Source organism: Podarcis pityusensis (assembly GCF_964106645.2).
Source record: "Podarcis pityusensis genome assembly, chromosome: 9".
Classification (NCBI taxonomy): domain Eukaryota; kingdom Metazoa; phylum Chordata; class Lepidosauria; order Squamata; family Lacertidae; genus Podarcis; species Podarcis pityusensis.
The window spans coordinates 57251660-57275166 of NC_138034.1; the positions used below are offsets into that span (position 1 = coordinate 57251660).

The following is a 23507-nucleotide window of genomic DNA, read 5'->3' on the forward strand; positions in this document are numbered from 1 at the left end:
GGCTAAGGGAGCTGGGCATGTTTAGCCTGGAGAAGAGGAGGTTAAGGGGTGATATGATAGCCATGTTCAAATATATAAAAGGATGTCACACAGAGGAGGGAGAAAGGTTGTTTTCTGCTGCTCCAGAGAAGCGGACACGGAGCAGTGGATCCAAACTACAAGAAAGAAGATTCCACCTAAACATTAGGAAGAACTTCCTGACAGTAAGAGCTGTTTGACAGTGGAATTTGCTGCCAAGGAGTGTGGTGGAGTCTCCTTCTTTGGAGGTCTTTAAGCAGAGGCTTGACAACCATATGTCAGGAGTGCTCTGATGGTGTTTCCTGCTTGGCAGGGGGTTGGACTCGATGGCCCTTGTGGTCTCTTCCAACTCTATGATTCTATGATTCTAAATCGTTTCTCACACATGCATACTCAGAATATAAACAGCTGCAATTCACTTTATTTATTAGAATGTATAAATGCTTAATATTTTACAAATTTCTAAGGGATATACAATATCAAAAACAAACAGTAACATTAAACAAAATGCAAACTAAAATCAATAAACACCCATGTGAAAGTATATAAAAGCAAATTATGTAAAACAAAAATTCAGGGCAACGTTTACCTGGAAGGAATTATCTAAATAAAGATTCATAGGGTCCAGATTTTAAGCTTCCCCCTTCCCATGTACTACAATCTTATAGGATGGCTCTGCGTTAGATTTCTTCATTATGTAAAACCAGACTGGTTTCTGCTAGAAGCAGGGCCTTCACTGTGGTGGCAACCACATGCCAGAACACCCTCTCAAGAGGTCTGCCAGGCTCATTTTAATAAAAGATTTTAGGGCAGCTATAAGCACTGTGTAACGACTGTGGTTGCGTCTTGTTTGTGCCACTGCTTGTATTATGGATTTTGAATTGTATGCCACCTAGTGGTCTCGTGAATCAAACTGGCGTGATACAATAAAATTATACCAGTTTATGGTGCAGGATGGAAATGGCTTAAGGGATGAGATGCTGAAGAGGAAACTATAAACCCTGACACACTATTGCTTTAGTGAATGTAAATCCTCATTGGATCATGACCACAAACTACACGAGGGTTTCACAAATGCTGCAAATGCTCCTGATAAACCTTCCAAAGTGATGGAGCTCTAATAAAACACTCATGGTTCAATTGCTCAAGGGGCAACAAGAACTGTCTAGTTTGGGTGAACAGTGTACAGTACATTCATTTGTACTAGTTTCACAGCAAAAGCGAGTAGGCACATTCCAACAAAACTTAACCTTACTTAAGAGTAAGCCTCACTAAACACAGTAATGCCCGATAGCAAATTTACAGAAGATTGCATCGCACCACTGTCTTATGCATGGGAAAGTGCCACTGAATACTGGTAAAGATTTAGTTGTGAATCCTGTTCAAACCAATGGGACTTTAGCTTCGCCCTACCAACAATAATAATGGAATACAATTCTTCCTAGGCTTGTCTTGTCCCGACGCCTGCATAATAATATGTATGTGAATAGATCCCATCCTTCATTGTGGTTCAGTCCGAGCTTGTCAACAGCATCTGCTCACCTGAAAATCCGATGAATAAATCAGTTGTTCCCCAGCAACATGAGCTAGTCTTAGTGTTTCTAAATTGATTCTAGCAGCTCCAAAATGCTTCATGCAATGATCTGCATAATACAAATGTCTTCTTTCCAAACTTCCAGTACAAACAGGCACTATGAATGAATGAATTTTTATTTGCGTCAGCCATCGGCCATAGCAATAAAACAACAATACAATATACAAAGAATAGAAATAAAAAGTCAATTTATAAAATACATTTTAGGGTTTTGAATCAAAAGTCAAATAGTGGATCTTATTCTGATTGCCCCAGCTAAAATCCTTGCAACCTTTGCTGTCAAATAGGCACTATGTTCGCATGCTGCAGCAACATCACCACGACTTGCAGTTGCATAAAATGCATGCCTAGTATACAGGGGGGTGGGAGAATCAGCATGCCTTGAAAATTTCTGACAGACGCAAACAGGTATCTTTTTCTTTTTTCAGTTGCAGTGAATCAATATATAACTTTATGAACACTTAATACATCATGACTTCTAGCTATTGGTCCACTGTAGATTTTAATTCTTCAGTGGACAGCATATTGATGAAGTTTGTAAATTAAAATATGCAAAAGAATATTACTTATTTTACTCCCACCCCAAGGGCATTTGAAAATAAGTACCTAATAACTAATGTATATCTTTTTTTTAACTAAGGGAAGCCAGAGCAGTGCAGATGATCACTTTGGAGACAAACATGATTTTCAGCACATCTACCAAAAAGCTGGAAAGTGCTGAATTGTGATTTGTCCAGCTTCCCCCACCCCCAGGAAAATACTTGTAAGTTTTCAGCCCTGCCCTGGTTCCTACATAAGTGTTTAGAAGTTTAGAGTCCTATTTTAATGTCTGTTTTGAAAACCATCTAACTACACAACACCCACTTCAGTAAAATGAGAACCTGACTAACAACAGTGCACTGTCAAAGTAAATTGATACAACCTTCCAGCAGTTGACTGGAAACCCAAGTGCTCGAAGAAGCTCTTCTTCACATACCAACCTGCCTGGAACTTACTCTAATGGGTCTTACTCCTACATACATGTAATTAAGATGGCAGTCTTAATGTTTTAAATATATGAATAAAAACAAAACGTTACATTTTAGGGATTTCAACTGATTGTTTCCATATGCTTGGTTTTGCCATGGAGAGCTTGATGTGTCATGCAAAGCAATTGACTGGCAAATTTCACATAGCATAATGTGATTGTAGATTATAACTCTGATTATAGTCACGGAATGGCAGAGCTACCGCTTCCTAAATCCTGCTACTTTGCTGTGGCCAGGGCAGAAGCTGGAGCAGCAACTTTTAATGAGAAGGGATCTGGTGGTCAATGGGAGGGAATTAACTACATCGACTCCAGAGCTAGGGTAATTCAGGGCTCGTTGGGGGGATGTGTTAGTGAAGGGGATTAGGATCCTTAGATTCCCCTGGCATACCCCAGTTTTGCTTCACATACCAAGTGGAATACTGCCAACAGGGCATCTATTCTATGTCTCCAGTTTTCTGGAGGTATATCTGGAGGCCTCTAGCAGGCTAAAGACTATTCCAACGGCCTTCCCTAGAAGTCCTTAATGTCACTTTCAACAGCCCCTCAGGCCAGCTCTGGCAGGCTTTTGGATGACTCTCTTAGATGACTTTAAAATGTGATTAAAATTGTGGAAGAACCCACCTACCAAGTTACACCATGGTGCAGAAGGTGTGTAAGTCTCACTCCTGTATTACACAAATCTGTCCTAAAGTCAGGTAGCTAACGTTGGTTTGTGTTTTAAATGGCCATTATGTGCCTTTCCCCTGAATGGAACACATTGTTTTAAGGGTTTGATGATTAAGTCTTCCAAGTTTGCAGAATGCTTTTCTCTTCTAGCCAGGAGGTTTTAAAAAGTCGATTTAACGACAGATTGCCTTTGATTGTGAAGCAGAGTGCCTCATCTCTGAAGGATGCCAGCATTCCTCTTTAACTATTTGTTTACGTATTACAGAGTGTGGAGAAATATCCATGGAATTGCCAACAACTACCCTCCTCCCCCCAGCCCCTTGAAGGAAAAATATTCTTTCTGCAGATGAGCATCCCTGTTCCTGAGTTTTAGGGAGGCTTGTGTTTTAAGGCTGAGAAAAGAACCACCTTAAAATAACCATCATAGAAATGTAGAGTAGGAAAGGACCATGAAGTCCAACCCCCTGCGATGCATCTTTTCCCTGAGAGTAAGTCTCATGTGCTACCGACTGAGCTGTCTATAGCATTTCAGTGCATTTTGCTTGTTTCTGGCACACAGATCAAGGCAGACGGGCTGCCTCGTCCGATTAGACGCCGCAGGTCGGTAAATTGTCGGATAAATGTGAATATTTTTATCACGTGTGGAAATGGTGAGGCAGCCGCGCCGGTGGATTACTCGTCTGTTGCCCACCAATCAGATTTTGGATGGGGATGTGAATGGCGGTGACTTGAGGGATGAGGAGGGGCTTGCATCACACATGCTGACACCTCGAGGACAGAAAGGGGAACAAGCGGCCCGTCCGGCCAAGCCTCAGTGGCGAGACGCAGACAGATTCTGCAGTTGCCGCTTTCGGACTCTAGGGGTCACTTTGCCGTTCCGAGCAGCGCCGCCTCAGCCTGACATGCCCCTGTCTGCCTTTCCCACGTGACTGTCTCTCCTGAAAGGGGGAGGCGGGGAGGAGGAGGAGGGGAAAAGGAAGGAAGGAAGTGGGGGAAAGAACTTCACCGAAGACTACAATTCCCAGAAGCCACCGCTTCACCTTCCCTCCAGCCTCGGACACCGACCCCTCCCCGCAGCGGCCCCCACCCCACGCACGCACGCGCCGAGCCGCCAAAACGGCCGTCGCCCCCACGTGACGCCCCGCCGGCCAATCGCTTTCGAACCTGATTTGTTATCCGCCTCCCCCTTCTTACCTCTCCCCTCCCCTCCGCGCTTGTACGATCAGAGCGATCTAAGATGGCGACGGTGGAACCGGTGAGTGTCCTCGTTCCCGCTTCCTCCCTCTCCGACCCAGCGCCTTCCTTCTCGGCTTCCGGAGGGGCCGGGGAAAGGCCTGGCGGGGGCCAGAAGGCGACCGTGGCGGAGGGAGAATATCCTATCGGAGGGGTAAAAAAAAGAGGGAAGGAAGGGAAGGGGCGGCGGCGGCCTGGCAATGTGTGTGTGTGTGTCTGTGTGACGCGCGCGCGTGTACGGCGAGCCGAAGGTGCCGGCGCGTGCGATGAGGTGACTCGAGGGGAGTAGTCGAGCGGGGCCGGAGGGCGGGGGCGGGTGAGAGGAGAGGAGGGGCGCGTGGCGGCGGGGGGGGGTCTAGGCGGGTCCCGAGCACGAGCGGGATTGTGCCGTCACAGCTTGGGCGGGGGCGTTGAGGGGCGGCAGGGGAGGGGTCGCGTGAGGAGGGGGAGAGAGGAGACCCGAGAGGGCCCGTGTGAGGGGAGGGAGGCGGGCGAGAGCGTGTCCTACGGGGGGGGGCGAGGACCTAACTTCTTCGTTTTTGGCGTGGTCGGGGGCGTCGCGTGCCGGCTCAGAGGCTTCCGCCGCTTTCTCTCTTCGGCCGCCCCGCTCAAAAACCTCCCTATTTCTCCTTCCCTCGTCAATTCTTGCCCTGCTAGGCGCCACACGGCGCCGTGGCACCTCCCCCATCCCCACGTTTCCCTCAGCGGCCTATTCCTCTCTTAGGCTGGGGCTGAGGCCGGCTTGCCTAGTGGTCGCCGGCTTCTCTTTCCGCACCCCGAGAGCGTTTCGTGCCGCCCCCGTCCTTGAGGTAGAAGACGCCACCTTTTTTCGGGGGGTCCCGGGCCTAGTATGCGCACGCCGGCCGCTCTCGCCTTCCTTCTTTCACACCAGTATTTCGCAAGGGAAACGTGGCCATGGGGCGCTCCTTAAGATCGGCTAGGAAGAACAAGCTTTCAGATTCCCCAGACCTCGCCTAAAGCCCTTGGGAATCTGTTGCTTGCTAACGGAAGACTGGTCCAAAGTTGAGCTTCTTCCATACAAATCACCCCCACACCTTGGTGTCTGCTTTCTTTTTCTTTCTCCCTACCCGACACCCTAGGTTTACACATTTGTCGTGAACAAAAGATCGCTTAAATCGTTATTTCAAAACAAGAAATTGCTTTGCTTGTCACTGCCACCTATCCCAATGTGGGTGGAGTGGTAACGTTCAAAAGCAGGATTTGGGGGAGGGGGTGCGGTGGAGGACTATGACAGCTCATTTAGCAACATTTGTGCTGGGGGAAACTCAGGCTATGAGCCAAGTAGCCCTGTAAATTGGTTCTGACACTGTATATAGGCAGCAGCAGCAAGTTAAACTTGTGTCTTAGAATAGCAACCTTTTGAAGGACTGAGTCTTGCCTGGCTGTAGCATGAATTCAGTATGCCCCTCTGCAGTTGCCTTTAGGAAAATGTATTCTATTGCTAACCTAATTTTCAAGAGTAGGCATAGTTTTAAAATGTATTATTTTTCTTAGTCCATACACATTAATACAAGCTGCTACCTAAGCATCAAAGAAACAGAATAACTATGGAGTGATCCATAATTATAATAATCTTAAGTACCCAAACTCATACTCATAAGTACCCAAACACTTTTGAAAGCTCATTTTCTGATATTTCCCAGTTTTAACAAGTTCCTCATTTTTGTCACTTTCATCATCGTCCAAAGCACAACTGTATGTGGGGTATTTGAAGGGGGCTTGTTTTAAAGTACTGTATTTTGCAAGGTATTCATCACCATGATTGAAAACCTTTTTGGACCATGTAGTATTGGAAGGGTAAGTATTCAGTCTTTAGTTTTGTATCTGTAATGTTTTATTCACCAGCACTAATTTTGTTGCTAGTTGCCACAGTTGGATATGAGTAACTTGGATTCCTAGCTGAAGAGATTATGACTATATGATGTGGATTGTTCAAAGGCATTCTTAAGGAAGAGTGTGATGGGCAGATTAGAGCATGTAATTACAACAAAGAATGCAGGTGATATATAAGTGTTTCATCAGTACCTGTGCTGGCAGTGTCAAATTGTTTCTGTTTACTAATTTTAATTGGCATAGTTTTGAAGACCATTGTTAGTCAGCAGACAGATACTTGGATTATCTGGCAATGCAGCATTATTTGACACAAATAATTTTAAATTTTTATTGTCATAATTGCCTTTATTTTTTAAACCATCTTCAGTTTCTAGAAGTAGCTTCCTTTCAGGTTCAGAATCTTGATTTGTTGAGGAGTGGTAACTAGTAGTAAGACCACATTTCTTGGGACTGCCCAGAGTTCTTGACTCACTGGACTGGATTCTTACTTAAGATAGGCTGAAATCAATGGGACCTAAATTATTTATGAGTAAGTTTGCACATTGATTTCAGTGGGAACAAAGATCAAATAGCCTAATATTGATCCAGTCCGTTGTGTCTCCTGTTTCTGTGTGGTCTCAAATTTACTAAGGTCCGAACTTGTAGCTGTGTATAGTCTTAAGTTTAGTAAACAGCTTTCAGCATCATATTGTCAAGTCTTGCAAATTAGGATAGAAAATGGCATAACAGAACCCAATAATTACTTAATCCCGCCATATTTTCATATGTTGGGGCAGTTTAGTGGTTAAGAGAGCCAGTGTGATATGTTGGACTTGGATCCCAGAGTTTGAATCTCCACTCAGTCATGAATCTCACAGGGTGACCTTGGGCCAGTCACATTCTCTCAACTTAAGATACCTCATTGGTTTCTTGGGAGGATAAAATGAGGAGATGGAGAACTCTGTACTCCATCTTGAGCTGCTTGGAAGAAAGGTGGGATATAAAAAGAATAAATAAAAACAAAGAAATAAATGTTACAAAGCTTTTAAAAATCTAGCAGAGCGGCAGTGGCACCACTGAAATTGCGAATTTAATTTACAGTTGACTCTCAAATTAGGCATGTTCACCTTATACAATTACGACTTTACATGGTTGGTGGCTGTTTAGTTGACATTGTACAAATTAATAAAAGGCAGAGTTTAAAAGCTCTTTTTGTGCAGGGTTTTTTTAACACGGAAAGAGGTTTTACACTCTACTCCTTTCTTACTGGACTCTGGGAGACTCTTGCGACATCTTGCCAAAGTTTGTGAGAGAGCCTCCTAGAGCCCAATAACCAAGGCGGAAAAGGGGTGTGTATAAGACCTGTTAGGCGCCAACTCTGGAATGTAAGACTGCTTGTACAGGGGCAGTTTCAGCGGGGTGTTTCGACTAAACAATTTTTTTGTGTATATGTGCCGTCTGTGGAATGTAACCCCCTGTACAATATACAAATGGAGTATGTACTACATTATGACCAGATAGGGTCATACACTGGTATCAGTGTTCAAGATCTTGTCGCCCTTTGGATCTAGACAAATTCCTTGAGAGTTAGGATGAAGCCTAATTGCAATGGAACCGACTATGTGATGTTCACTGAGAAATAGTAATTATAGTTTGCTTTTAAAAAAACAAAACAAATGTAATTGTCTTTTACAATTTTAATGTTTTATTTTTTATAAACCACTTGGGTGTTCTATTATAATTGGTTGGTGTATGGATTTTGTTAAGTAAAGGAAATTGATGTTGCATTGTGGAGTGACATTTCCACACATTTAGAAATCCATAGAGATCCTGAGCCAAGTGGTAGTTTTGATCAGGGCCAACCGACCCATGGGGCAAGGTAACCTGCCTCAGCTGGCAGGATCCACAGGGGCAGCAAATCCCTATGTAGATATTCGCTCATTCTTCCTTCTCTGGCATGGAAAGGGGCCCCATTTTGTGGTTCTCCTCAGGTTCAAAATGTCTTGGGCTGGCCCTGATTCTGATAATCTGCTTTTATGTACCTACAACTGTGTGAGAAGAATACCCTTGTCCTCCACATGAAGAAGCTATTCTAACTCTAATGGTACAGTACAGTGTCCACATTTGCAAAATCATGGTCAAATTCATTATTATTAGGAGTTGGAAGTATATTTGGATGTGCTTACCCTGCAAAAAGGAAAACCTATGCAACATAGTATTATCAGAATAGTAAACATGCAACAAGTCGACTTTGTACTTTGTTTATATAGGAAACCACTTCTAACCCTCAGACTTCAGAAGAAGAGAAAACCGAGACACCAGCAAGCCAGGAGGTAGTCAGTCCTGAACCATACGTTAAGCATCCATTACAAAACAGGTGAGGCATGTTTCCTCTGAACAATATAATAGAATATTATAACTTACAGATATGAATTACATTTAAAACATTGTTTGCAAATTCCTGTGAAAACTTGTTTTACTGCAATTTTTGACTAAAGGATGAAAATAAAAATCTAACCTTTATGATGGACTAAACGAGTATAAAGTGGATGTATTTCAAGAAATTGTAAAAGGGGAGCCTTCTACCTTTACAACCATGCAAACAAGATTGTAAAGCAGCTGGGATCTGACTTGTAGTGCACACAATGGACCTAACCTCAGCAGCATGGCTTGAATTTGGTGATAATTTGTGTGCCGAATGCAAAGGAATAATCAGGAGCATGGCTTACATTTGGTGTAGTTGGGAGTCGACTGACTGCTGACCTTCAATAACATTCCTGGTTGCCCCTTGGAAGATGCAACATCACCTGTACCACACATGATGTCATATGGTGTACAGTGAGCATGGCTGGGGAAGAATGGCCCTGTGGTTCAAATTAGGAGTTCTGTGGGCAGGAGGTTCCAGACCCCTGGTGTAGAGCTTTGAACAGCAGTATTGCTGCATGATAAATAGCTCTTGTTTCAAACAGGACGGAAGAGGGGCAGCCCTGGAGAGGACACTTCAGTACTGTTAAAGCAGCAAAAAGAACACTGGAAAACCAGTTATGAGTTTCTAGTCTATGCAGCCACAGCAGGTGCTGTGATTTTCCAGGGGTTTGACTTCGCCCCAGAAGGACATTCCATTGTCTCTTAAGACAGATGGATGCCCACAACATTTCATATAATCCTAGAATTGTAGAGTTGGAAGGGACCTCAAGAGTCATCTAGTCCAACCATGACTGGTGGCCATCGAGCTTAAGAATCTCCATGTAAGGAGAGTCCCAAGGGAGTCTGTTCCACTGTCAAACAGCTGTTACAGTCAGAAAATTATTCCTGATATTTAGTCGGAATCTCCTTTCTCATAACTTGAATTGCAATACCTCAGCATTGCAGGTAACACTTCTACCTTCCTAGAAAGCTTTCAAAGGTTCTAGGCTGCTCTCGCACGTATTTCATTTGAACCAAGTTAGAATCTGCTTTAACCTTTTCTGAAGTAATCTTTTCAACTTTTAAAATATGGGCTGCGTTCTGAGGACTGCCTTTGTTTTGTTTAAGAAGACTTTTATACTGCTTATAGACCAACTAAGTTTGTTCTGGTATAAGCCTTCGTGTGCATGCACACTACTTCAGATATCAGAACAAACTTAATTGGTCTATAAGGTACTACTGGATTATTTTTTATTTTTTATTATTTTTATTTCGACTGTGTCAGACCAACACGGCTACCTACCTGAATCTTTTATACTGCTTAACCATCATAAACAAAATATTTATTAATAATACTGATAATAAAACTTTTGAAAGTTATATTTCACTTCATTTAACTGTGAATGATTAAGGGAATAGTCTTTTAATTATTGATGTCCATTTGACCTACTCAGTGCCTTAGGTGAGAACGCAGTTCTCATAAGAGCCTGGCTGGATCAGACCAAGAGTTGGTTGCCAGCAGGGCGAGTCAGATACTTCTGGGAAATCCAGATACAGAGCATATAGACCACAATCCGATCCCATTGTTTACCCCTTAGCAAATACTATATTGTCTCTTAAGTGTTACAATATGTGGGTTTACAACTAATAATATAATGTGGCACTGAGAGGGTTGTAACATAGATATCAGAATATGATGTGTTCATAGCTTAAAACACATACGAATGTGTAATGAAATCTGTGCTTTTAGAATTTTAGTGGCTTCAGTTTACAGATTTTCTTGTTTCAGGAGATAAACTGCTAGGAGCAAGAGATTCTACCTTTTTTTTAGTCCGTTGTTAATCCTGCTTTACGATTTTTTCCCTTCCTCTTGCTGAAAGACCTGCATTGCTGCAATTTCCTGACACTTTTAAGATGAGTTACAGCTGGTAAAAGATACGATGGTGCTGGTGTAGTGTTAGGTTCTCATTACCAAAATAGGTTGCTTCCCCCCAAATTTCTCTAATCAAATCTCCTTGTCCCAGGTCAGTGTGACCCTGTAAAAACATTGTTCCTGGTTATTCTAATTTGGATAGCTCAGATATTTCTGAATGTATTGAAGCTCTGTTGCATTTTCAAGAGTAGTTTAAAATAGCACACCCCAAATAGCTCTAGTGAAATAAGAATATTGATATTGAGTGGTTGACTGAGTAGAATGTATAACTTCACAGAACAATACTCGGCAACTCTTCAAGTCTGTTGATTCTATGTGCTTTCTGAAGTTTTGCCTAGAGCAGTATCCCCATCCAAAGAAGTACATATATAGCAGCTGCACTGTGCACAAAGCACTTCTTTTTAAAGCTAAGGTGGTATTGATCAGTCAGTTAGTGAGAAGCAGCAGCAATGGTGGACTGAATCCAGTCTTGATGCACCTGATCACCAGGAGTTTACATTTTTAGACACTATACATGCAGCCCTGACTTTTGGATCAGAGAGGGTAACTTGCACAAGGTAAAGGTAAAGCCTTTAGGTCCAGTCGTGGCCGACTCTGGGGTTGTGGCACTCATCTCGCTTTATTGGCCGAGGGAGCCGGCGTTTGTCCGCAGACAGCTTCTGGGTCATGTGGCCAGCATGACTAAGCTCTTCTGTTTTCAGAAGATTGAATTTTGGAAATAACAGTATTTATAATCTCCCCCCCCCCTTTCTTTCTTAGGTAAGCATTCATTATATCTAAATATAAATATTGGCCTTCCATCAAATTCTTTCTCCGTCAGCTTTGCGATCTAGAGCCTCAGTACCTTGCCCAGTTCAGTGGGATCTGAAAATTAAACCTGTGGGCATTCTTGCTATCTATAATTTTCTTTCCTAAATTTCTTCTATGCTGTATGATTTTTAAGTCCTTACTATTCTTAGTCGTAATAGGACACTGGATAATAAAACATAGTAGCCTAACAAGAAATCAATATTTTTTCAGGTGGGCGCTCTGGTTCTTTAAAAATGACAAAAGTAAAACCTGGCAAGCAAATCTTCGTCTGATCTCAAAGTTTGATACTGTTGAAGATTTTTGGGCGTAAGTGAAGCTTCTTAGATGCCGGTCTCATTCATTCTTGAAGTATTTCTTTATAGTAATGTGTAGCTTTTTAAATCAGCCTGTACACTAGCTCAGAGCCTCTGTGGGAAGGTTTATACTGCATTTTTCAAAACTCAGTTAAACATGAAATTTGAATTTTCCCCTTTCTGTTCATTATGCAGGATGACATAAGGAAAAAGAGGGAACCTAGTAAGTTGAATGAAAGGGATCTGGCAAATACCTTGATTTTTTAAAATTGACAGATGAAGCACAATTCAGGAAAATCTCTGCAGGCACAGACTAAAAATCCTTCAGAGTTTTTTAATAGAAAAAGTAGCTGATTATGAAACTAATTAACACCAACGTAGGAGAACTATAAACAGTCAGCTACAGTACCTATCAAGTATTGGGGACTCCTATGAGCTATGCTTATTAAGTCAGGATGACTAACCTGTGACACACCAGATGTTGCTGGACTACAACTCCTTTCATCCCTGACAATTGACCATGGGGCTGATAGGAGTTGAGTCCAATGGGAACCACAGGTTAGCAACCCTTGTCTAAACATTTCAGGTAATAAAAATGTAGAAGCAATTGTCTTACATTGTCAGCGTTCCTTATACACATGTGACTGGATTTAATTTTTAATTATTCCCCCCCCCCCATGCCGTGAAATTAATTGTTGAGAATAAGTTTATATTCCTAATTAAAGCACCTTAAAATTTAAGATGCTAGCCTGATTTATCGTGGTGAAATCTGCACTGCTTGTGATAGTTCATTTTCGTAATTGTGTTTTACTTTTTCCAAATAGGTTATATAACCATATCCAGCTCTCTAGTAACTTAATGCCCGGTTGTGACTACTCACTGTTTAAGGTATGCAGAGTAAACTTAAGTATTAGCTTGTTAATTATTATGAATAATGTTTTGGGTCCCCTGTCTTAAAATGTCTTAAGACTGTATGTAAACCACACTACTCCACCTCCACAGAGTCTAGTATTTCCTTGTTGCACCTTCATAGCTTGACACTTGATTTCTATAATGTGTTCAGGCACACACTAGTGAACTTAGCTGTTTGAGTTAAGTGTGAATTGCTAATCTTAAATGTCTCTGGGCTGCCTTGCCACACACTGCCTCTTTCCATGCTACTGTCTATAAATGAAATCCTTTTTCTAGTTAGTCCTGAAACTTCTCTGGCAGTAGGAAAGTCTTTCCATACATTGGTAGTATCCAACGAAGTCTTTCCACTAGTGCAAAAGCAAGAGGCCTTTCTCTCCCCACCCCAGTCTACTGCAGTTAATTGGGGAAAGCCTCAGAACAGAGGGGTCCTGTTAGGCAGTTGGAATTTCTTGCACCAACAGGATAATTTAGTTGGGTACAACCCATTGTATTGCAGGTGGTATTAAGACAAATGAGTTTAAAATCTTAATGCCATGAGAATAGCTGAGCTCAAATGCTGCATTAAAAATGGAGTGATATTGCATTGTGCATTATCTAGATTTATTGTTTTCTGCTGAAATTGCACTTTTTAGGATGGTATTGAGCCCATGTGGGAAGATGAGAAGAATAAACGAGGAGGACGGTGGCTAATTACACTAAACAAACAGCAGCGACGAAGTGACCTTGATCGCTTCTGGCTAGAGACAGTAAGTTTTTTGTGCTATTTTGTCCTGCTTAATTTTGAGAGATGAACTGTTTCAAAATTCCTGAAGGGAGGAGGCATGTTGAAGAACTCATCAGTTGCCACTTCTATGTACCTGTGAGTGGTGGTGTAACAACTTGTGCAGACGCTGTGTCTGTCATGCTTAGATCACTAGTAGCTCAAGGTGTAATGGGTTCCTTAGGCATTGAATCCAGGTTCATTAACATGGTCCGCCCCAAGTATTTGTGAAGCTTATGGAATCCCTGGGAGGCGGGGAGTTGTGGGGAGGTGGTAGTGCTAATTCTGATTTGATGAAGGGGAATAGATAGGATTTCCCCCTTGCAATCATAAACAAACGCCCCCAAATGGCACTGAAAACTATGCAACAGGTAGAATAACTGCAGGACAAAGAGGACAACACATGCTGAATTCTACTGAGTATGTCATAGTACAGTGGTACCTCTGGATGCAAATGGGATCCGTTCCAGAGCCCCGTTTGCATCCTGAAGCGAACGCAACCTGTGTCATTTTGAGTGTCTGCGTGAGCGGCAAAACCCTGAAGTAACGCATTCCGTTACTTCTGGGTCACCACGGAGCGCAACCCAAAAACGCTCAACCCGAAGCTACTTCAACCCGAGGTATGACTGTACCTATTTGTAGACCTTTTAGACCAGTGTTTTTCAACCTTTTTTGGGCAAAGGCACACTTGTTTCATGAAAAAAATCACGAGGCACACCACCATTAGAAAATGTTAAAAAATTTAACTCTGTGCCTATATTGACTGTATATAAAGTAATTCTCTTGAATAGGAATCAAATAAACACAAAGAAAGTATTTTATAATTACTTTATTGTGAAATAGTAAGTAAACAGAAATATGAAAAATTATAAAATACTTTATTCAGTGCGCAACCTGGGCCTGTTTGGCTGAACACAAAGCTGATATTCTGGCTGGAATCGAAGAAAGACACACACATAGCTCTTCGTCAACAGCTCTCAGTCTCTCTCTGTATTTAGTTTTTATAGCAATCATGCTTGAAAAGCTCATCTCACACAGATATGTAGTGGAAAATGGGAGCAATGTCAAAATAGCTTTGTTTGCCAGAAGGGGGAACTCCTTGGCAGTATCCAACCAAAAACTGTCCAAAGGTAGATCAGCAAATCTTAGCTTGAAGCCACGATTTTGTCTCAGTTCAGTTATGTCCTTTCCACCAACTGATGCTGAGCTATAAGGGTCCCTAACCCAGTCAAGGCATTCAGTGGAGACTGAAGAGAAATAGAATGACAACTTCTCTGGTCCTCCTGGTGACTTGAGTCGCGACGTCTTCTTCTCTCCGCTGCTGCGCAAACTGTGCTCGGGCGGGAAGGAAGTCGGAAGATGATGTCTTACTGTGATAGGTCCAGGCTGGAGTCTGGACCAATCACAGCCCGGACATCAGAAAAGTGGAGGGTGTCCCCCTGAGGAGCGCCAATTGGCGCCCCTGCTGGCCAAGGGTGGGGTCAAAAACCCCACCCCACCCCCATACCCAGGACACAGTTCGGCGCCCGCCTAGTGGGCGAAAATTGGAATTTTTAAAAAAAATCTTTCGGATTTTTCAATTTTTCCCACGGCACACCAGGCAACATCTCGCGGTACACTAGTGTGCCGTGGAACAGTGGTTGAAAAACACTGTTTTAGACAACAAAGGAAGTTGTTCATCATCTGAGTAAAATTGTATCCTGTTGGGATGCTTTTGTTTTGAGAGGATTTGTGTTGTCACATGAGGGCTTAACAAAGTGGAAGGAATTTGCAGTTTACTGTAGACTTACTCTTGCATTTTTGTATGTGGATCGCAGCCCTAAATTTGCATTCCCTGGCTCTTGATATCCGAAAAGGAGCCCCTTAGCATGAGTGGCTGCTTGCATGTAGCACCCAGTAGCACAGGACTCCTTTTCAGAGGTTGCTAGCCATGGGACACAAAATCAATGGTGGGGCCAACATGCCTCCTGCTTCAACATGTGCATTCCTTACGTATGAGTAATCTGTAAATAGGACTTGACACAAATTTGTTTGGTAGTTTTCTGATAAATCACTCAGGTCTCTGACTTGCTTGTGACATGGTTCTGGCCCAGGGTGTCAGAAGGTGCCTCTTGTTGCAGTTACATAGATTATTTTGGCCTCATTTGCCTTGGGCAAATTAACATTGTGTTCAGGGTTTTGGAGAATGCCACATCTTTATCTCCATGCCCATTTACATTTGGACTTCTTGTTATTTTTGATGCGGTGGACCAGTTTAGATGGCTAGTAGGGATATTTGGTCTGGCTCCTGAGTAATTTGATTTCTTTCTCCATCCAAGGGTCCTTAATTGTAGCTCTGCCCTTTCAAGTTGACAGTGTGTTATCTGGAGCTCAGTTTATTGCCAGTGGTTTCTAACATATAATTGAAGATGCTGAGAGTTTGGAACTGATTGCCATCAATACCCTGATACCACCCAGCTCTTAACTGAACAACTACAAAGAACTATCTCAATTCTAAATCTATGGTAGATGAAACAGACCGAACTTGCATCTGGGCAAGAAAGAGTACAGTGGGCCCACCACTTATGCAAGGGTTCAGTTCTTGGGGTCCGTGCCCAAAGGCAAAATTGTACAAAGATGGGAACCTTTGGAACTGCTCACCCTCTGCCCCCACAAGGCAAAGGGTTACTTATTGGGCCCTGGGAAAGTTGCAGGAGGGCCCTAGAATGTACCCATGACCTGCCCAGTATGGGAAATAAATTGAGAGAAGGAACAACAGGTTTTCCCCACTCTCCATATATTTATTTACTTTCCCTCATCTGTGTACGGTTGTGATAAGTAAATTGTGTATAAGTAAATTAGGTGTAAGTTGCGGCTCACTCTATTACAAACACTTGGCAACAGGTTGATCTTAGTGGTAATCTCATCAGGTAAGAGCCTGTGGATGCACAAATCGGGGATTGCCTGCATTGTTCTTCAGAAAGCCGATGTGTGGTGGTCTCTGGTTTCCTGTCAAAGACAGTTGAAAATGCTTTCATATTATTGGTTATCTTGGGAGTGTTGAAGAGTTTCTTGTCTTATGTAGTGTTCATTTTCTTCCATTCATTTGGTTGTCTTTTTCTATTTAGATTGTTTAATGGTCTATTACTCTTTTATAGCTGTTGTGCCTTATTGGAGAGTCCTTTGATGACTACAGCGATGATGTATGTGGAGCAGTTGTTAATGTTAGAGCCAAGGGTGATAAAATAGCAATATGGACTACTGAATGTGAAAACAGGGACGCTGTTACACATATAGGGTAAGTTATGCTGAATAAACTGCAGTATACTGTCTTCCTAAGAATACCCTACATGTGGAGCTGGTTCAGACATCGCTATAAACCAGGCAGAAGGAATTACTGATCTGTGGGTCAAATTAGGAGCCTTACAAGTCCAGCCATGCCAACCTATTGATCACCTGACACCCTATGACAAAGGTGTGGGATTGGTAAAGCTATGGTGACAAAGGAACAATCAAGAGACTTTGAGTATAGTCCCAATTGTTCCTTTGCAGCAGGGCTTGAGCACGGAATACAAGTCCTGCTGATGGCTGGCAGACTCAGGTCCTCTTGACACCATGACAACAGGTTATTTACAAGTGGGTGGATTTGCCTGACAGTCAGAAACGGCCCACAGAGGGGTGGCCACTTCTTGACCCAGCCCAGTGGACAAAAGTGATTTTCCACCTCTGCTATAAACCATGGCTTATTGTGATAGGAACAATATGTTGCAATATGTTGCACAGACACTTTCCAATTCCTCCAGCGTTACTCCAAGGAGAAGATCAAAAGCTTTTACTTCAGGGTTTTTTTGTTTTTTAAAGAAAGGTAGCTTGTTTTGTCCAAATCCAACTAACTGGCTAATATTGATGATGGTTTGCAAATTTCAAAGCATGTAATATGAAGTTTGTTTGTTTCCAAAAAAAAACCATAATTAACCACTGTTAAGAGTATGGATGTAATGCTAAACTGCAGTTAATTGCAAATGGAAGCAAGAGCATCCCATCTCCTCCATGGCCACACTGGAGAAGGAATGGAAATGTATAAGCCCCAAACTTATTGCAGCTCATTCCCATCACTGTAAACCATGGCTAATCATGATGCCTACACTGTTCCACTATGTGCAGCCTAATCTTATACATTCTCATAATCTTTACTCAGAAATCTTACTCTGTTCTGTGGAACTTAGTCTCAGGTAAATGTGCATAGATCTGCAGCCTGTTTCCATTGATACCAAGGATAATGAAGGAAATTGAAACAACTCCATCCTCTTGGGAATGTTCAGCTGAAACTGTTACTCTTTCACAAGTATGATGTAATGGTTTGTTTCTGGACAGTTTCACAGTGGGTACTAATTTCAGTTGCAAAAGATTGGAGATTATAGTGTTGCTTAAGCATGAAATATACCCTATGACTTTATATTCTACATGTTACAGAATGAGGAGGTTTAATTCAGAGTATATTTAAATTCTATGAAAGTATATTAAATCCATTGAAACCACATGAACATGGATTTGGAAATACATAGACTTTGGAATGAGTATTTATTGAAAGGAAAACTGTGATTGCAAGCATCTGCATTTATCGTGCATACAGCATATTGTCCACTATTGGACATACACTTAGTTACTTGTAATTGCTGTTATTGAATGGGTTGAATAAATCAAAGGTGTTCTGTAAAGTTAAGACTGGCCACGTTTCTCTAAAAATAGAAGTTTTGTGTCAGAGCCAATAAAACTTTGTGCAAATGTTATGAGATAGCTGTGGTCATGTCAAGAATCAAACATTATTTTGGCTGCAAACCTAAGCACCCTTACATGGTACAAAGGGATCTCTGAGTAGGCTTGTGAAGCATTGCAATTAGTATTGGAATAGGATTCTATTTTGAGAAATGCACTACAATATGCCTGACTTACAGCTGTGCGTGTGCTAGTGAATGAATTAACTTTATCTAAGCCAGCTGGAGGGTCTGGACCCCCTAGGTTACGGGCCGGATTCAAGGTGGGTTGCAGCAGTAGCACAGTCACCATGCAAATATGGTAAAAGGTTAAATAATGGGTTCCCGAATGCTTGTTAAAACTGAGTCCTGGGTCTGAAAAGGTTGAAGATCCCTGAAATCGACAGTGATCTCAGTCCAGACCTCCAGCCTACAAAATGAGACCAGCTTCCCATTATTCAAAGGATGTAATCGGGGCTTTCTCACCTGTAATTGTTGTGCAGAAGATGAAATTTGGCAGGTGTGCACGTTCACCTTTGTGTGATAAGCTGCACTTGCCAAACTTCCTTCCTTAATGTAGCTGTTAGTGGCGAAAGAGTTTTCTGCCCCCTTGGATCTATTTCTGCCTTTTTCCTTAAATAGCCTAAATGAGATAAATAAAATGATGCTGAAGTCACAGCTGCTACCAACCTTAAGGGGGGGTGGGCTGTGAGCTGCCAGTGGGAGACAGATGGTTTTAAGGGACATTCAGCCTGTAATAGCCTTTCTTTGAAAGTAGAGATAAGTCAGAGCTTACTAAAAAAAGTTACAAGATAGTGAGTCCTGGTGATTCATTATGGATATAATGAAGAGCAGTTAGATTTGTCAGATGGTAGCATCAGTTATTCGGCAGATAAAGTTGAAATGGAGAATATGTGAAAACAGTATGAATTGACTGCTGAGATGTTTGAGATTTTTATAACAGCCAATTTAGTATTTAAAATAATATAAAGCTCTCTGAAATTTTTGGATTTGAGAGCTTTCATATGTGAAGCTAGCATCTTGTTCTCTTCCGTTGAATACTATTTAAACAGATATTTTATGTTTTTATTTCTCAGGAGAGTGTACAAAGAAAGGTTAGGACTTCCTCCAAAGATAGTGATTGGTTATCAGTCCCATGCTGACACAGCTACTAAGAGCGGCTCCACCACTAAAAATAGGTTTGTTGTTTAAGAAGACACCTTCAGAGTATTTCATAGGAGACTGCGTCAAGCAATCGAGATTTGGGAGCTGAACCAAAGCCTCTATATAAAAGCAGAGTGGACTGCATTTAAATCTGATTTCCATCTAAATGTTGCTAAATTTGTGAAAGTCTCATTTGCTTTTGTCTTGTACTTCTGTGTTTGTTTTTCTCCCCCATTTTTGGCTGAAGTAACCTTTATCCAATCAAAGAATTTCAGTACAATTTGCCCACTGAAACCATAAAGGTCTCCCTAGCCCACTCTGTGATGCTTCTTAGGAAAGTAAATATTATATTAAATATATCCCAAAAACAGTGCCATTTCTACAGGGGAAGAAACTACTACTTTTTCACCTTTGCATTGTATGCAACATGTTTTGCTGGTTTGAAAGAATAGTATGATGCATACATTTTTCTAGCAAATATTTCTTTATACAGCATTGTCTTTGCTGTAATGGATGCTGATGGCTGCTAGATTTAATTTATTGTTTCCCTCTCTGATAACATTAGTGATATTCTAATTTCAGTTCTTGCTCATGTAACATTGGTGAAGGATCTATCTGGGAATATGACAAAAGGTTTAATAAACATTAATTTTGTGCATTCTTTGGTAATTATTTTGTAACATCAAAGCTTTGCTACGAGTTTCATGCATTTCAAGTCAAATCAGTGATATGTTTGTGTGATTTCCTGAACATAATTGTGGATTTTTAAAAATGTAACACCATAATTACATTCCTTACTAGAAATAGTATTCCTGTTTTTTGTATCTTATGCTGTATTTTAACACTTTGTATTCCTTAGGTTATATTTTGCTTTGGTTTAAGAACAGCTCGAATAGAAACGCAGTCCCATTCATATTAAGACAGTGTACAAAACTGTAAATAAAATGTGTACAGTGAATTGTCTTTTAGACAAGTAGATTCGTCCTTTTATTTCATTATATTGACTTGTTTTGTACTACTACTGATAAGGCGGTGTCTATTGCGGCCTCTGTAGTAGGCGAGGTTGAGCCTTAAGGTAGCATTTAATTCGAGTTGTGCTAGATTTTCATAGATAGTGTTATCTTCAGACAGAACTGCATTGCGGTGACTATATCTTAAATGGATATGTTTGTTTAACTGTTCAGTGAATTACATTGCTGTTTGGGCAGCATGCTCAGAAATGGAATAATCCAATGGAACATAATAGCTGAAAGCTGGCCTGCCACTGCAACAACAGGAAACAGAAAATCTGGAACTAATAAACTGGGTGTCAGAAAATGAGCAAACTGTATTTACTTTGCAGAACTATAACAAAATGGCTTTCTGGCTCTGGAAGTGGTGGCTTAGAGAGTAGAAGTTTGGTACCAGTTACCACACTAAGTTATGTTAACTTTCTCAGTACTGTACCAAAATACAGGCCATGGTCACTAGATGGTACAGCCATTATTGCACCAAGTAGGCGTTCTGAGGAATCCTGGGAGTGTGTTTGGCTGACAAATATCTGAACATTTTGATATGAAAACTGTCTCTAAAACGGTTCTTCTGTTATGTAGAACTTCAGTTATACTAAGGTTGACATTTGCCGCGCTTACAGTAAATGTCATGGTGGGAGACCTTTTCCCAGATGTGCTGGTTTTGCCTTTTGGTTCTTGCAGGCTATCCAGCATGAACCCAAGTAGCCTTTTGTATAAAAACTGATACTGTATTATTGCAGTTAATACTACCCCCTCCCCTGTAATAAATGGAATCACTCTTGTATTAAAGCATATGTGGTGTGTAATAATGTCTAATGCTATTTGACACAATGGAATGACAGAGTTCCTGGCCAAAGTTTTACTGTTGCCAACTAGAGTGATTGGTCTGTAGGTCTGTAAGGTTCTGTAAAAGTCATGCTTGTCAACAATCATAGGACTGGATCTAACAAGCTCTGGATTTGACTGCAAATTGAAACCATGCTTAAAGCGGGTAGCTCCCCTCTGCGAGTACAATTAATCACGATGCAGGAAATAAGTAGCTAGGATCAGTGATACTTTAAAAGAATCAATAATAAAAAGTCAAGTTATGGAGAGGGGGATTAATTGGATTGAGAAGGTGGTGCAGAGAAGGGGTTAAACTCTCTCTCCCCCACCCTTTGCATGATGCTGTTCTAATTGAAATTGCCCTCCTGAACCTGCTATTTGCCAGGCAGGGGAGTGAGTGACCTTGCAGATACCGTACTAACATGCTTTCCCTTGCAGGACAGAAAACCTGTTTTGAGGGAAGTTAATTAACAAAATGTCATGGGGAGACAGTTTAAAAAACCAACAGTCCTCAAGGCACCATGGTTCAAATTTGCCTCTCCCCCCCTCCCCCCAGCAAGGGTTGTTAAAATAATAAGAAAAGCTATGCCATGTCTAGTTTTGTTCTGAGTTGGTTGCTGGTCTCATAAGTGATAGAATCCTAATTTACAGGTTTCCCAAATTTGAGTGTAGCTGATTCTTGCAATCTAACATGAGTCAGAGAAGGGCAAGAACAGCTGTCCAATGAAACTGCACTTGAGTATGTCTTGAAAGGAGAGTGGGAGATACGCAAACAAGATTTTTCAGATGTCTCCGTGTGGGTTGCACAGAAGTACAGCAAGTGGTCTTGCCATACTGGCACTTGGGAAATAAAATACCAGATTTTCATCTGGTTTCAATAAGTTTCGGTAATCAGTACAGTAGTGGCAAGTCCAGATGCTGGTGCTGGTCAGCTTGTGGAGAATGGGTGTTTTGAAAAAAGCTCCTAACTGCCATCGTATTTCTCTTTTTAATTCTACAACATCCTGTAGAGGGCTGGGCAGCCAAAAGGAGCACTGGTCCTTGTGGCTGGAGACCTGTGTCTGCATATCTCATTTCTCCAAACCCTCTGATTTCTGCCACGTTCATCCAATATCTCCTTTCCCAGCCCCTCTTGTAAAAATATTCTGCATTCAAAATCTAGTAATAAAAGCAACATAAAATGTGAAGTAGTTTACTGAGCACATCCCAGATTCTGCTGAATTACAAAAGATATGTCTTGTGATCTGTCAATGCTTTATGCTCTGTTTTAATACTGTCATCTAAGTAATCTGGTTAGCTGTCTTTATTATTGGGGGGTGAGAGATGTACAAAATTAAAAGACCAGTCCTAGTATAGACAAAGATGAAGGCAAAATTTCTTAGTGGTTCAGTAGGTGTGAATTTGCACGTTTTTACATCTGCAGCAACTGGTGTATTCTTTCGTACTCCTGTTACCTGAACAGAATATTTGAGGTGTTAAGTAATTAATAGTGATTTTAATTTAATTTTATTTTTTAAAAAGTACTCTACCAATTATCTAGCTGCTGTGATTCCAAGTAAAATTGTTACAATGAACCAAATCACTTCCCACAAGTTTTGAAGCAAGGTGGCCCATAAACATCAATAGGAGCTGTGGGGCAAGCAAGACATTGGGCATCTTCCTAGTCTCCTAAAGGGAGAGAGGGCATGTAGATTTGAGTTCAGCAGTGGTGATACAGCATGATTATGTTGGATTGACATACGCATGTCAAAACCTCACTGTTTTGCCTGGAGAGAATGCAACCTACTGTACAAAGAGAAGTATATATTCCATCTATTGCTCCAACCACTTTTGCCTCTGCCCCTCACCTGTGACTGAAAAAGCTTTCCCAACCCTATTGCATGCTTCCTCATAACAAAGCCTGGTGCTTCTCCTTGGTCTGCCAGCACTATAGCAAAGCCTAATCCCTGCTCAATTTCGTAGGAAGAAGGGAATACCCAGCATAGTTTTGGCAGAATATCTAGGGCGATAACCTTCTAGAACAGGCAATCCCTGAGGAGCTCAGGACTGCAGCCATTTAGAGAATTCTCAGACAGGTGTCTGAAGTATTAGGAAATAATGAGAAAGCAAATAACTGCTGTTTGTTCCTAGCAGTCTCTTGGGAGAGATGCCATAGCTAAGGTAGAGAGAGGCCGGTAAACATCTAATAAAACAAGATGGCAATTAAGAAAAACGCTGGCTCCACAGCATTGTACTGGTGCTAAAACAAAAGCTCTGTAATTTGTAGCCGCATTTCAGCAGTCAC

The 23507-nt window shown here is 41.6% G+C and overlaps 1 protein-coding gene and 1 long non-coding RNA gene across 5 annotated transcripts; one reads left to right on the forward strand and one right to left on the reverse strand.

Annotated features, from left to right (window-relative positions):
* Positions 1-1366: 1366 nt before the first annotated feature.
* On the reverse strand, positions 1367-4636 carry LOC308485450. The gene is made up of 2 exons (XR_013990516.1): positions 4503-4636; positions 1367-1709 (listed from the first exon to the last, which is right to left on the reverse strand). It is a non-coding gene; the product is annotated as an uncharacterized lncRNA (long non-coding RNA).
* On the forward strand, positions 4307-21187 carry EIF4E (eukaryotic translation initiation factor 4E). Of its 4 annotated transcripts, none has more exons than XM_081021253.1 (7): positions 4322-4563; positions 8645-8751; positions 11734-11829; positions 12641-12704; positions 13361-13474; positions 16626-16765; positions 19319-21187. In XM_081021253.1, exons 1-7 carry the CDS (start codon positions 4546-4548, stop codon positions 19431-19433), a joined length of 654 nt encoding a protein of 217 aa, XP_080877379.1. In that variant the 5' UTR covers positions 4322-4545; the 3' UTR covers positions 19434-21187. The 4 variants fall into 4 exon arrangements, with proteins under 4 accessions (XP_080877381.1, XP_080877379.1, XP_080877380.1 ...); XM_081021252.1 differs by lacking the exon at positions 4322-4563 and adding an exon at positions 5045-6359; XM_081021255.1 differs by lacking the exon at positions 11734-11829 and having other exon boundaries at positions 4307-4563.
* Positions 21188-23507: the final 2320 nt, after the last annotated feature.